We start from the raw sequence: 15,962 nt of genomic DNA, 5'->3' as shown, positions 1-15,962 counted from the left end.
ATTCTGATGGGGACCAGATTACTCAAGTTAACAATGTTTTCTTACTGACAGAGAGCTGCTTTCTGTGGGTTTACAATGAGCAAGAAAAATAAAATAGTACATATGAAAGAAAAAAGGGAAATCTTTTAGACATTTTCATCATCCTGGGCTCAAAAGATGATCTGTCTTTCACTTACAAATAGCCTCCCAAATGGAGTCACTTATTCTTTGGAATATTTAGCATCAATTCTTCTTTTAGCAGACGTTTTAAAGAGAAAATGAAAGAATTCTACCAAATATCCAGAAATACCAGTCACATGTCAGCTTCATGCTGAGGATCCTGTACTTTTCTGCTCTTCTTCCTGAGTCCTGGCCTCCACCTCTGTCCCTGGCGCTCCTGTGTAGAACTGCTGTCTATGGAGTGGGGCAACGAGACCTGGGTGACAGAATTTGTCTTCCTGGGCTTCTCAGCTCTGGCCAGCCTCCAGAGGATGCTGTTCATGGTCTTCCTGTTCCTCTACCTCTTCACACTGGGCACCAATGCCATCATCATGTCCACCATTGTGCTGGATAGAGCCCTTCGTACCCCCATGTACTTCTTCCTCTCAGTCCTCTCCTGCTCTGAGACCTGCTACACCTTTGTCATTGTGCCCAAGATGCTGGTGGACCTGCTGGCTCAGAAGAAGACCATCTCCTTCCTGGGCTGTGCCATCCAGATGTTCACCGTCCTCTTCCTGGGCTGCTCTCACTCCTTCCTGCTGGCAGCCATGGGTTATGACCGCTACGTGGCCATCTGCAACCCGCTATGCTACACTGTGCTCATGGGCCACGGGGTGTGCTTGGGATTAGTGGCTGCTGCCTGCACCTGTGGCTTCACTGTAGCTCAGATCATCACATCATTGGTATTCCACCTGTCCTTCCACTCCTCCAACCAACTGCATCACTTCTTCTGTGACATCTCCCCTGTCCTCAAACTGGCATCTCAGCACTCCCGCCTCAGTCAGTTGGTCATCTTCATGCTGGGTGTATTGGTCTTAGTTATCCCACTGCTACTCATCCTGGTGTCCTATGTCCGCATCATCTCTGCCATTCTAAAGATCCCATCCTCTGTTGGGAGATGCAAAGCCTTCTCCACCTGTGCCTCCCATCTCATTGTGGTAACTGTCCACTACGGCTGTGCCTCCTTCATCTACTTGAGGCCCAAGTCCAACTATTCTTCCAGCCAAGACACCCTGATATCTGTGTCTATACCATCCTCACTCCATTGTTCAATCCAATCATCTATAGTCTGAGAAATAAGGAATTCAAATCAGCCCTTCAAAGAACAATGAGCAAGACTTGGTTTCCTCTTAGCTAAAGAATCAATTTTAAACTCTTCCTGGTTATTAACTGCCAGGAAAATGTGTGCTTGTTTCTATTTTCTCATTCAATTACCCGAACACACTATAACATAAGAATATTTTTCATGTGAAAAGAACATTTACACTTTATTCAATAAAGCTAAGACATCATGGCTTTCTCCCTTTCATTCTTCTTTAAAAGTTTAATAATATATGAAAAGGGTTTACTCAGCTACAAGAAAAGTTGATCACATGTAACTGCACAACATATTATTTGAAACTGATTTCAGAGCAAATGTACATTCAAGCAGATGAGAGTAGTGAGCACAGAAAAGATGTATGTAAAAGTGTCTTGCTCCACTAAAGAGGCTGTCTAGTTGACTCCTCCCTTTCTTGAAGACAATGCACAACCTTGGCCCCATCAATTCTGCAACAAACCTTAGTGACTCTTTTGCTGCTGTATTCACCACCTCAAACGACACATTGACCTGTCTTTACCTGTGTATTATCTTTCCTTTGGGACTGGAATATCCTGATGGAATCCCCCTTCTGTTCAAAGGAGCTACTAGCATTGCATCAGTTGCTAAAATTTCTCAAGTAATTCCAAGCAAAGGCTTTGAATTAATGTTAATGCAGAAAAAGGTCAGGGTCCCCGAATGGCCAGAAAATCCATGGAAAACAATTTTAATAATTTCCCTAATCAGATGAGATAAAACCAAGCATCCTTCCTGAGCCTGAATGTATTATGTAGTTTCTCCCTACCTCTTTAATATTAATATTTCTGAAATTATCATTATCTGTTTCCATAAGTGCCTAGTTGTACATTCTAAAGCCAACCAAAACATTGCTGGACCCCAACTTGACATAGCTGTGTACTCTCAAGTGCTGTTGACTCTCTTCAGAAAAGCTCCTCTTCTTTGTTTAATTTGTACATAAAATCTTATATTTCAAGACAATCTCCGCCATCCCTTTCTTTCTAAATCTTCCCTTTTACCTCCCACACCCCAACCATTGGATTAAGCTCCACTTTCTTTATGATTTTATGACATACAGGACTATTTGGTTGTATTTCTCATCTTTTCAATAACTTACATATTACTTCCTTAATATACACCAGATGCTATCTTAGCTATGGGAAATGTATGATGAAAACAACATATGGATGTCTGCCATTATAAACCTTATGCTCTGTTTCAAACCAGTTGCAATAAGCAGATAAAGTCAGGAAAAAACTGTTGAGAAGCAGTGTAATTCTATAAAATTTATAAAAGAGTGCATGCAGGATCTGGAAGAGGGAAGACTATAAGAAATCTAATTTACATTGAATATGGGACGGGTTTACAAGAGGTATAGACCTTTAAATTTTTATTGATGCTTTAATATTATACATAATATTGGGATTCATTGTGACATGTTAATAGATGCACATAACATAATTTGGTCTATTTCAGTCCCCAGTGCCCCCCTTTTCCTTCCCCCTCACTCCCCCGAAACCCTTGCTCTCTCTGCTCTATTGCTGTCCTGTAAGAGCTGACATTTCACCTATATCCTGAAGTGTAAGTGGGAGTCACCAGTAAAGGGGATCACTTTGGGAGATCACTTCAGAGGGGACCACATATGCATAAGCCCTAAAAAATAAAGATCTGGATGATTTAGAGGTAGGCAAAGGATATAACTTTTAAATACTTTTTTTTCAATTGAAAGTTTTAAAAGATATGTGTATTCATTGTGTATGACGTGAAGTTTTAATCTAAGTATGTAGTGGATAAATTAATACAATTAGCATATGTAGTAACTCATTTTTTTTACATGTGATAAAAACACCTGAAATCTACACTTAGCAATTTACAAATAAGCAGTATGGCATTATTAGCTATAGTCACCATGATGCAAAACCATTCTCTTTAACATATAATATGTTTTTTCTTTCTTACTACAACCTGGTAGTAACATAGTTATGAACTCCATAGCTATGAAAACATAGTTATGAACTCTATCTAGAATAACATAACTAAAACTTACTAGTTACTATTACAATTTATTATTTCCCATCTACTACTATTAGTATTAATACCTATCATTATTAGTATTACATATTAATATAAAAAGGTCTTAAAAGGTCTATAAAATTTATAACTCCAAAATAAGCATGTTTATGAGAGAAAAAGAGTCAGGGAAAGAGTGAGATGTGTTTGTGTGTGTGTATACTAGTTATATATTTTCTACACCAAGAAAACCAAAAGGTTCCCCATATAACACTCACCCCCTAGGACAATGGATTTCTGTTCAATGGATTTCCTCAAAACATTGAGGAAAACGTAAACTTGGGATTCTTTCTATTCTTGGCTCACTGCTGTCCCTAGAAGATTTTGCTCTAATCTCCTTAGCACTAATTTGCTTCTAATTCTCACTGTATTCTTTGTTGAATATGATGTAAATAAGTAGAGTGCAAAAGTTGAAATTCTATGGTTCTGAAAGAGTACCTGTATCTACCAATACCAAAAAAAAAATCAGGTTTGATTATTTGTCACTCAGGCTCATACAGTCAGTTGGTCCCAGCAATATGGAGTTTTACATATTTATTAATACAGCCCCCTAGCTTGAATGAATTGTGTAATTGATTTATTATACCTTTTCATGATGTATAGATCCCTGTCATCACAGTTCATCTGAGAAGTCAGCCCCATTCACTCAAGGTGACATCAGGGACCACACATGGTATTTTATCATCAGTACTATGATAGAAAGATAGAATAACAAGAATAAAAGTTAGAGTTCTCTTCCAGCCAAACACCAACAGTTTATACACTCAATATGGAAAAAAAATTCCTCAATGTAGAATGAGAATATCCAGATTTTTAGATTTCTTTTTGTGAAACTCAGGAAGAAGCACTAATGTAGATATTCAATCTCCTTATTTTAAAGCTAAAGTGAACAAGAGAAGCAAGAACTGAAATAAAATGTTAGATTAATGGAAGGTATAAAGCAGAGGGTCCATGAATAATAGTTTGCAGATATATTTTGACATAGGGTAGTAGGTAAGTATACAAGACCCTTGAGATTTTTTGATTCAGACATTCTAAGATTCTCTGTTTAGATGCTCTTAAAATTCCCCTTATTATGATGTTCTAGAACACCTGTATAGAATTCAGACTTCGATCCTTGCAGATGATAATTCCATGTCCGTATTTCCTACTCCTCAGATGTTCCATTGTGATTCTATATAATCTGGATTTAAATAAAAACTCAATACATAAGGGTGTTGTGTGTCTTCAAAAAAGGAGTCATCTACAGAGCTTTCACATGTGGAAAATTTGAGAAATTCTAACATTTTTGTTAGGGAAACCACCAAGTAATTAACCAAAAGAAATCATTCAGATAGCCTCAAGGAGTAATGAAATACAATTTTTGTCTTTTAAAATTCACATGAAAAATTTTAATTTCTCCAAATTGCTTAATTAAAATGGAGTTGAAGTATCATACTTAAATTATAGCTGAACACATACATCTGTGAGTAGACAGCAGAGAAAAGTGAAAGAGACAGAGAGAGTCAGGGCATCTGTTCCCTTTAATCCTTGATTCAACTCATTGAAGAGAAAAAAGAAAGGATAGAAGAGGAAAGGGATGAAAGAAATCTAGTTGGGAGCAAAATGGTCCAGCACAATCATCTAGAAAAAAAATCACAGAAATGCGCAGCCCATTCCCAATCATTCTTGGTACCTAGGATGAAAAGTGGGCACGGATTTTCCTTTTCATCCCCGTCACTCACCACAAATTTCTTTAAGGGGAAGAGGAAAAGTGTTCTCATGTCCAACCCATCACTCGTGTCCAGGCCTCACAAAGTCCCTCCAGTGTTCCGACTGCCTGGCAGGGATCCACATTGCTCTCTTTCTTCCCAATTCAAAGACACGCCGCTATTCAGCATCAGGGATTCTCTGGAAAGTAAAATTTAAGTCATGGAATACAGCCTGAGAGAAGAGCAGAAGGAGAGAATCTGCCCTAGGATAGAGGCTCTCAGGTGCATCAGAGGAGTGAGGCTCCTCCATCCATCGGGACTCTCAGCTCCTCCAGATAAGTCACTATGTTCAGAGCTGTTGACCAGCAAGCGTCATTAGAGGCATGTACTGTGATCACTGGGCTCCTGAGGCTAGTTCCACTGCCCCGGAGACATTGTCTTGGGGTTAATTTGAAGTCAGGCTTATTTTGGAAAAATAATGTCACCAGTTTCTCAAAGATGGGCTTAGTTGGAGGGTCTGGGGACAAGGAGGCATGGGTATCATTAGTCCATACATGCAAAGGAAGTTGAGTCCATCTGTCAGGGGATTTAAGGAGAGTCCACCACAGGAAGACTGTAAAGTAGTTGACCAAGTAGAAAATACTCATTGAATTTTAAGCCAAGAGACTGGAACATTGGCACAGTGGCTCTCAACTTTAGGGTTTGCAAAAATTCAAAATATGCTTGATCACAAATTTATCTTTTTGCCCTCAGAAATTCTCATTGGATTTGTCTTTTCTTGTTTTCCATTTTTCTTTATAGATTTGCAAGATTAATTAGTTCTAATGCTGTATTTGGTCTTGGATTTTAAAAGGTATAAATTATGTCTTTTGTTTCTATTAAAAGATTCTTTTGCATTTAAAATGATATTTTATGATTTAATGATTTAAATGAATATTTAAATTACACACTGTACAACATTCAGAATTGAAATGTACAGCTGGCCAGTTTTGACAAATTCGCACATCCAAGCAACACCTACACTAACTGAGTCACATAATGTTGCTGAATGTCTTCCTATTCTTTTCTCCAATCCTCCCCATCTCTGGCCCCAGAAAACCCGAATTGGTTTTGTGTAAGTAATTCTTGAATTTTTTTTCAGACTTTTATATACATAGATTCATATAGCACACTCACTTTTGTTTTATTATATCTTTGATATTCACTCCTGTTGTGACATTTATATGTTCATTTATTGCCTGGATTCATTTTATTCCATTTTATAAATATGCTAATATTTATTCTTCTGTTGAGCTATTAAAGAACATTTGGATTATTTCCAATTGAAAGCTAGGAATAATAAAACTGTTATGAACATTAACTTCTAAATCACTGTGTAGGCTGCATGTTATCTTTGTAAACACCCAAGGATAGAAGGGCTGTGCCATATCTAAGATTTAAATTTAGCTATACATGAATACTAAACTTTTTTGAAAAAAAAGTCATATCAAACATCATTCTCAAGAATAATGCTATGAGAATTTCATTGGTTTCAAATCCTAACCAACTCTTGCAGGTATCAGTCTTTTTGAATAATTATATGTGCCACTAGATTTCATTATAGATTTATCATGTATTTCCTTGAAGACAAAGTATGTTCAGCATTATTTCATATTCGTGTTGGCTACATGTGTACATCTTGAATTGTGCAGTGTGTTCAAATTTTTAACCTTGTTTTAATTAAGTGGTTTACCTTTATTTTTGTAGTAGGTATTTTTATACTCTGGATACAAATCCCTTATCAGAAATATATTTTGCAAATATGTTCTCATTGTGTAGATTACATTTTCATATGATTAGCCATCCTTTTATGGTTGTTTTATTGATTTATAATTTGCATGTCATAACATATACACTTTAGAAATACATAGTTTTGTGTTGTTGCTGTTTTCATGTAATTTTTTTAGTATATAGTTATGTAATTATCTATCAACATTTTCTAATTTTAGCAGAAGTTTTTAATTGTCCAACCATTCAATTTGCCTAATATTCTTTTTTTCTGGTCTGTGTTTTCTATGTCCTGCCTAATATATTTTTGTCTATTCCAAGTTGCAAAGATTTTTCTCTTATGTTTTCCTTAAAATTTGTATATTTTGACCATTTTAAATCATGTGTGTATACAATGTGTAATTGTGTATATGGTGAAATCTGAATCAAGATTTATATATTTTTTCCTTTTGTTTAATTGTTTTTTAGATAAACATGACATCAAAGCATATTATCACATATTATACATGCATAGAATATAACTTATTCTAATTAGCATCCCAGTTTTGTGGTTGTTCATTAAGTGGAGTTTCACTGGTTGTGTATTCATATAGGAATATAGGAAAGTTATGTCTGATTCATTCTATTGTCCTTCCTATTCCCATGCCACTCTTCTTTTCCTTCATTTCACTTTGTGTAATCCAATGAACTTCTATTCTTCCCTCCATGACCCTTATTGTGTGTTAGTATCCACGTGTTAGAACATTTGTCTTTTTGGGACTGCCTTATTTCATTTAGCATGATATTCTCCAATGGCATCCATTTACCAGCAAATACCATATTTTCACTCTTCTTTATGGCTGAGCAATATTCCACTGTCTATAGATACAATATTTTCTTTATCCAATCATCTATTGAAGGGTACCTAAGTTGGTTTAATAGCATAGATATTGAAAATTGAGCTGCTGTAAACATTGATGTAGCCGTGCCACTATAGTATGCTTTCTTTAAGTTCTTTGGGTATATACCAAGGAATTGGATAATTGGGTTGAATGGTGGCTCCATTCCAAGTTTTCTGAGGAATCACCACACTGTTTTCCAGAATGGTTGCTCCAATTTGCAGTCCCAACAGCAATGTATGAGTATACCCTTTTTTCTGACAACCTCACCAGTATTTGTTATTTGTTGTATTTTGATAATTGCCATTCTGACTGGAGTGAGGTGAAATTCCACTGTCCTTTGATTTGCATTTGTCTAATTGCTATTATTCATATTATTATATGAACATTTTTTTTCATATATTTGTTGACCGTTTGTATTTCTTCTTCTGTGAAGTGTCTGTTCAGTTTTGGGGGGGGGGGTTTGCCCATTTATTGATTGGATTGTTTTTTGATGTTGATTGAGTTCTTTATATATCCTGGAGATTAGCCCAAGTGACAAAGATTTCCTCTCATTCTTCATGTTCTTGATTGTTTCACATCCTGTGAAGAAGGTTTTTAGTAGTTTGATGCCATCCCACTTACTGATTCTTGTGCCTTAGGGGTTTTGATGAGGCAGTTGTTTCCTAAGCCAACATGATGGAGAGTGGGGCCTACCTTTTCTTCTAGTAGGCACAGGGTCTCTGGTCTGATGCCTAGGTCATTGATCCACTTTGAGTTTTGTGCAGGGTGAGAGATAGGAATTCAATTTCATTCTGCTACATATAGATTTCCAGTTTCCCAAGTACCCCTGAAGAGGCTATCTTTTCTCCAATATATGTTCATGTTGCCTTTGTCTAGTATGAGATAACTATATTCATGTGGGTTTTTCTCTGTGTCTTCTGTTCCATTGGTCTTCATGTCTGATTTTGCTCCATGCCATGCTGTTTTTGTTATGATAGCTCTGTGGTATAATTTAAGTTATGGTATTATGATGACTTCTGCTTCACTTTTCTTGCTACGGACCTCTTGTTTTTCCAAATGAACTTCATAACAGTTTCTTCTATTTCTATAAAGAATGTCATCGTAATTTTACTAGGAATTGAATTAAATCTGCATCTCACTTTTAGTAGGATGTCTGTTTTGACAATATCCAATCTGCCTATCTAAGTGCACGGGAGATTTCTCCATCTTCTAAGGTCTTCATCAATTTATTTTTTTAGTATTCTGCAGTTTTCATTGTACAAGATTTCAACTGTTATGTGAGATGGATTCCCAAGTATTTTTTTTCTTTTTGAGGTATTGGGATAGCATAGTTTTCCTATTTTCTCTTTCACTGGATTCATTATTGGTGCATTGGAACACAATTGATTTATGGATGTTAATTTTATAGCCTGCTACATTTTCTAATTTGTTCATGAATTCTAGAAGCTTTCTGTGCAGTTTTGGGGATCTTCTAAATACAGAATCATATCATCAGCAAAGAGGGGTAGCTCTTCTTTTCCTATTTATGTCCCTTTAATTTCTTTCTTTTGTCTCATTGCTGTGGCCTTAGCGGGAGGACTGCAAGGACTATGTTGAATGGCAGTTGGTGAAAGAGGGCATCTATGACTTGTTCCAGTTTTTAGATGAAATCCTTATAATTTTTCTCCATTTAGAATGATGTTGGCCATAGGTTTAACATATATATAGCTTTTACAATGTTAAGGTATGTTCCTACCATCCCTAGTTTTTCTAGTGTTTCGAACGTGAATGGATGATAAATTTTGTCAAATGCTTTTTCTGCATCTATTAAGATAATGATGTGATTCTTGTCTTTAAGTCTATTAATGTGGTGATCTGCATTTATTGATTACCATATGTTAAATCAACCTTGCATTCCTGGAATGAAACCCACTTGATCACAGTGCAGAAACTTTTTAATATGTTTTTGTATGTGATTTACTAGTATTTTATTAATAATTTTTGCTTCTATATTCATCAAGGTTATTGGTCTGAAGTTTTATTTCCTTGATGTGTTTTTGTCAGGTTTTACAATTATGGTGATACTAATTTCACAGAATGAGTTTGGAAAGATTCCCTTCTTTTTATTTATATTTTTTTCCTATGTATATCTAATGTTACCAGCACTATACATTAATAGAACTGTATTTTTCTCACTAAAATACCTTGGCTGAAAACAATTAACCACACATACATGATTCTGTTTTTTTATTGCATAGGTCCATTGGTCACTAGTCTTTCTTCATGCAAATGTCATGAAGTCAACATCATTCAACAGTATGTCTTGAAATCTGTCATACTAATGTATTTTGAAAGTTTTCATCTGTTTCTAAAATGTTTTGTTTATTCTATGAGCTTTGAAAGTCTATTCAAATCTTACAGTCAATTTGTCAATTTCTAGAGAAAAACATGCTGGGATTTGTATTTTAATGTGTTTGGATAATGAACATATTAATAATTTTGTGTCTTTCATTTGGTAAACACAGCATACTTCCTCATATATTTTGGCTTACCTTAGTTTCTTACTTTTTTTTTCTTCAGCAGAGTAATGGTTTTGAATAAAGTTTTTGAAGTTTCAAAGCTATTATTTATTTTTAAAAGCATTATGTTTGAAAAATATCTTCATGATAATGAAATATGTTAGTTATTATCAAAATGTTTACCATTTCCAGAACTTTGCATCACTTCAAGGAGATTTTTACCTCCAATTATTTTATTGCACTTAAATAACTTCTTTTTATATTACTTTAGTGAATTATGATTAGCAAACATTTTCTCAGCTTCTATGTGTCTGAAAGAGATCTTAAAACCCCTGAAATTTTACACATTTATTTTTGAGCGATGGTGTCACTAAATATCAAATTCTAAACATTTTTCTTGGCCAAAAAAACTTTCTCTTTTTTCCTGAAATGTCTAGGATATTTGTTAACTGTTTTCCTCTGCCTTTAAGATGTATATACATGGAATAATATAGTACCTATAATTTCTTATCTAAATGCTTTCACTCAGCATGTGATTTTTTACTTTATTTATATTTTTTGGTACAGCAGCAGTTTTTTTTTGTTGTTGTTGTTTTTTCTGCAGGAAGACTGGAGCTCTTAAACTTTGTTAGGGCAGTTTAAGGATGGCTTTTTGGAGCCCTTGTGAATCTGTATTATTTAGGTGTGAATTTTTGAGATCTCTACTGACTGTCTCCGGTGTTCTGTGACATTTTTCTATCCTGGCTAGTTGAAACTCAGACATCTCCCTCTGCTGTGAGAGTTCTAGGATCGGGGCTATGAAGAGCCTCCTAGTAGTTCTCTCCAGTCTCCCTGAGTGTCGTCTTGTACCTAGACATCTTAACACCCAGTGGATCATGTAAAAGCATCTCCATGAATGTTTCTATGAGTCTAAATCAGCTCTCCTCTCTGGAATTTCACTCAGTAAATTATTGTTGCTTCAGTCTCCTCAAACCTCTGATTTCAATCTCCTCTGCTAAGCAGGACTACTGTACTCTCCTTGATTTCCATGAATAACACTGACCTGATAAGGTCATCGGGGGCAGAGGATATGAGCTAATGGGTGGATTATGATGGCTGCTGAATCAGTGTTCTACAAACTGCTATTAATATTAAAGCTGTGACATCAAAAATGGGTAGGAAGGACAGCTTGCTGTTACAGTCCTTCAGTCCTCTGCTTTCTAAAATGACTCATTGAGTTAAAGGATCCTTACTCCTAAATGTCTGTCTCTTCCTCTTCAGAAATCAAATTAACACTGGATTGATGAGACCATGCTAGGTCGTGACATCAAGCATCTCTCAGTTAAGAACCTTTTATTTCTCAGAAAGGGGAAGTTCTATGGGGAATTTGAGGGGGTGACTCTCCTGTCTTAATGCTGATTAGGGGAACTGTGCTCCTTCCTGGTGACACTGTTGTGCCCTGTGCCTGGGCCTACCTTAGCCTTCTTCGCATTTTGTAATTTTTCAACTATTTCTCTCTCTAAACATCAAAAAGTAGATGAATATAGGAAACATTAGTGAATGCAAGCATGACTTAAATATATAAAATATATAAAACAGGAGAGTTAAAGAAAAAAATATCTAAATGAACTAAAACCTAGGTAATTTGACAAGGATGTCATTTATTTAATCCCTCAAAATATTTCATCTATATGCAGGATCTATAGCTAATTTATCTGGGTTTTTTTTTCTTTCTTTCTAATAATTGAGGAAGTAATATAATTCATTTTAGCCAGAATAACCTTGATTCAAAATTAATAATCCATGCCAAAAAATCATAACATTCATAGTTATCTATCTTATACAGATCAAATAAACAGATAATGCATTTTTTTTAAAATTTCAATGGGGTTGAATAGACATTTTTTAGTTCCTAGACTTCAAAGAAGGATCTCCTTCCAAAGCCTCAATCCCCTGAGTGCCCCAGCTATTATAAAGCTGAGGGATTTTGCCAGAATGTATTTCACAGGGACACAGCTGCTAAGAGAAGGGGTGTCCAGTTAGTCGCATCCTAGCAACTAGACAGATTTATCTTTCACCTTCAAAGGCTCAAGTGCCTGAATGTTGTCTAATAACACCTGAGAAAATTATTACTTTGTAATTTTGCTTATTTCTCCCTCCTCTCTAGATTTTGATTGGTAATTTTAGCATTATGTGATCTTCAGACCAAACTATGGATCTCCCCAGATAAAATGATAAGGATCATTCTGAGAATATTATGAGAGTAATGGAAGTTGAGATAGAGGCCAGCAAAGTAGAGGTCTCAGCCCAATCCTCAATACATTCTGAAGGTAAATTGAGATTTAAGCAGATATATTTTATAGTTAATGCTCTTTTCCATATTTTTATTGATACATTATAGTTATACATAATAGTGGGATTCATTGATACATACTTGTATGTGCTCAAAATCCAACACTGTAATTTAATCAATATTGTTTTTTAAGTTGGTTCTTAGTGCCAGGTCCCCATGCACTCATGACGAGAGAAACCCTAATTAATGCCTGAGCCATTTCAGAGACTTCACAATTGTCCAGGTGTAAAAAGAACTTTTGAATAAATGAAAGTAATTAATTCCACCTAAATAATAAGTTTCAGTCAAGCATATGAGGTAGAGTTTATGTCAGTTTTCACTTGTTTTTGCTTTAGTTTTCTGAATCAAATTTTAATAAGAAGACTTTGGAGAGAACCCATGTCTAACCACTGCTACATTAAAGTGGGTTAAGCAAGTCTTTAATCTCTTTGAGCCTCAATTTATTGTTCTATAAAATGTTAGAATTTAATAAGATGAGCTCTAAACCATTTCTTGGTTTAACAATGTGGACAATTTTAATGGTATGAACCTTCCTTGGACCTATGAACATAAGTAACAGAAGCAATATAAAATTTTTTTAAAAAAAGATCTCTTCCGGCGTTCAAATATTGGGGTGTTATATGATTGCTACCCACATCTCCTGATCCCCCCTTCGTGTTTTTAAAGTGATTACTCATTGTTTCAGATCGGTATTATCAGCCTTATACAGACATGCAGACCTGGTTTCTTTGAGGGCATTTCACTTTTGCAAATTCTCTCTGGCCTTAATTGCAGGGGTCTGAATCTGATCTCCATTGACTGATGAAGAGACAGAACCACAGCATGATCACCGAGTTCATCCTGATAGGCTTCTCCAACCTGAGGGACCTGCAGATCCTGCTTTTCTTTATCTTCTTAATAGTCTACCTGAGCACTCTGATGGCCAATGCCACCATCATGACCATCATTCGCCTGGACAGGACTTTGCACACCGCCATGTATTTCTTTCTCTTTGTCCTTTCTTGCTCTGAAACCTGCTATACCTTGGTCATCGTACCTCAAATGCTAAGCAACCTGCTGGCCACCGTTCCCAGTATTTCCTTCTTGGGCTGTGCCGCCCAGCTCTATTTCTTTGTGGGCTTGGCTTGCACCAACTGTTTCCTCATTGCCGTGATGGGCTACAACCGCTATGTCGCCATCTGAAACCCTCTCAACTACACCCTCATCATGAGCCGGGACACCTGCGTGCACCTAGTGCTGGCCTCCAGCCTTTGTGGCTTCCTGATCTCGGTGGTCATCAACCTCCTGGTGTTCAGCGTGCCCTTCTGTGCCTCCAATCAGATCGACCACTTCTTCTGTGACATCTTCCCCGTCCTAAAACTGGGCTGCACAGACACCAAGCTGAAGGAGATGGCGATCTTCTTCCTCAGCATCCTGGTGCTGCTGGTCCCCTTCGTCTTGATCTTCGTCTCCTACGTCTTCATCGTCTCCACCATCCTCAGGATCTCCTCGGTGGAGGGGCAGCGCAAAGCCTTCGCCACCTGCGCCTCTCACCTCACGGTGGTGGTCATCCACTATGGCTGTACATCCTTTATCTACCTGAGGCCCAACTCCCTGTACTCCTCAGACCAGGACTCGCTTGTGGCAGTGACTTATACCGTCATCACCCCACTGCTCAACCCTGTCGTCTACACACTGAGAAATAAGGAAGTGAAGACGGCCGTGAGAAAGGTTCTGAGCAGATACTCATTTCCCAAAGCTGTGTGAATGGGCCGATGCATCAGGAAACCGAGTTCGCCCAAGTGTCCTGGGGATACCTGTCCTTTTTTTTGTTGTTGTTGTTCTAGGACTCCTTGTCCCAAAAGGGGAAATATAAGGACTCAGATCATCTTGATTCTTTTTTATTGGAGATTCTTTCTTCCTGGTTAACTGTTCCTGGTGTGGGCGTTATACCAGTCAGTCTCCAGATGTCATGTGAACATGGAAACTCTCAAAGAGTGAAGCCAGGCTGTTTCCAAGCACTGAAATGTCAGTTTTCTAGGATCAACACTGCAAATGCTGCCTTATATCTTTGTGAATGTTCCCAATGCTGAGACGGAAAGAAACAATAGAGAGTAGACAACATTGTCTAAGTCTCTGGATTACTTACCATAAATTATTTCTAAATAAAAAAAAAGAACATGATTTCACTTTGGAAATAAAAGAGATGGGGAGATTAAAATTTTAAGAGGTTAAAGGTAGAGTAAAAAACAGACTTCAAAGTTTCAAGATGTGATTTTAACTAAAATGGTGAAGGGAGACATTTATATCACCATTGAATATTTTTATTTTGAGGCAGAGACATCCCATAAGTAAGATTATGTCTAGCTTTGTTTATTGTTTACCTTGTTAATCAATAAAAAGTATCTGAATGATTTAGGCCTGCTCACTGAGCATCCAGTTGAATTTCTCTCCTTCTTATCTCTACTGCAATGGCAAGGGGTGAGTGTGTAACATGCTCATGATCTTTTTGTCAATACTATTTGAACATGAACTACAGTTGGGCACTGTGGGAGATTCAAAACAAAGAGACAACATGTTGGCTGATGTCAAAGTTTCTGAACTAATTGGTGAAATTTGTAAAGAACAACAAATAACACAAGATAATGTCCAATTAAAGTATAAACTTAAAAAGAGAGAGAGAGAGAGAGAGAGAGAGAGAGAGAGCTAGGTTTGACTGTTGATTCAGAACAGTTCCTAGTTAAGTGCTTTGGGCGAGATTTAAGCACTCTTATTTTCAGTTATGTTTTATGGAACATGGACTTTTAACACCTCCTCATGGGTCATTACAAGAACTACGTAGATTAATAGATATACAACAATATCATGCTTGTCTGCTAGAAGATATTTTTACACTGAGACATGAAGGAACTTCTCTCTTCACTATACTCTCTGTACTTAGTTTAATAATTTGCATAATAGTTGATTCATAAATAATTCAGGACAGTTACCTATTCAAGTGCATCATATGCTTTTGACTGAATATATGGTGGATTTTGTTAAAATTGTTTCAATAAATCAGAATTAGATGGCACTTATATAAGTATTTACTCCTCAGTCTTTTACTTTTAGTGACAGGCAGTTCAATTAATCTTCAGGAGAATTATAACCTATATCAACACCAGTAAGTTTTCTCACATACTTACTGTGTAAGCATAAACCAACAGCTTAAACACCATAAATTGGAAGTGATTAAAATGTGTTTGTTTTAATGATTAAATGAGAAAACACCTAAGAGTATCTAGCACCTTGTTTTGAAACATAATGAGCATTGGACAAATTTAAAGATAGATCCTGATTGGCTTCTCAAACCTACAGGATCTGTAGATAATATTATTTTTATGTTATAATATAAATAATACCGATAGGCTAAAAGAAGAGAACAGAATACAAAGAGATGAAAAGAGAAAG

The 15,962-nt window shown here is 36.4% G+C and overlaps 1 protein-coding gene and 1 pseudogene across 1 annotated transcript; both read left to right on the top strand.

Moving 5' to 3' along the window:
- Positions 1 to 395: 395 nt before the first annotated feature.
- Positions 396 to 1,271, top strand: LOC143405242 (olfactory receptor 10K1-like). The gene has a single exon (XM_076863668.1). The coding sequence runs from the start codon at positions 396 to 398 to the stop codon at positions 1,269 to 1,271; it is 876 nt and encodes a 291-aa protein (XP_076719783.1).
- A 12,084-nt stretch (positions 1,272 to 13,355) lies between these two features.
- LOC143404203 (olfactory receptor 10T2-like) lies at positions 13,356 to 14,279 on the top strand (annotated as a pseudogene).
- The last annotated feature ends 1,683 nt before the right edge of the window (positions 14,280 to 15,962 follow it).

The sequence above is a fragment of the Callospermophilus lateralis genome, chromosome 7, assembly GCF_048772815.1.
Source record: "Callospermophilus lateralis isolate mCalLat2 chromosome 7, mCalLat2.hap1, whole genome shotgun sequence".
NCBI classification, from domain to species: domain Eukaryota; kingdom Metazoa; phylum Chordata; class Mammalia; order Rodentia; family Sciuridae; genus Callospermophilus; species Callospermophilus lateralis.
The sequence above is the reverse complement of the archived record's forward strand: the minus strand, read 5'-3'. Positions and strand labels throughout refer to the sequence as shown.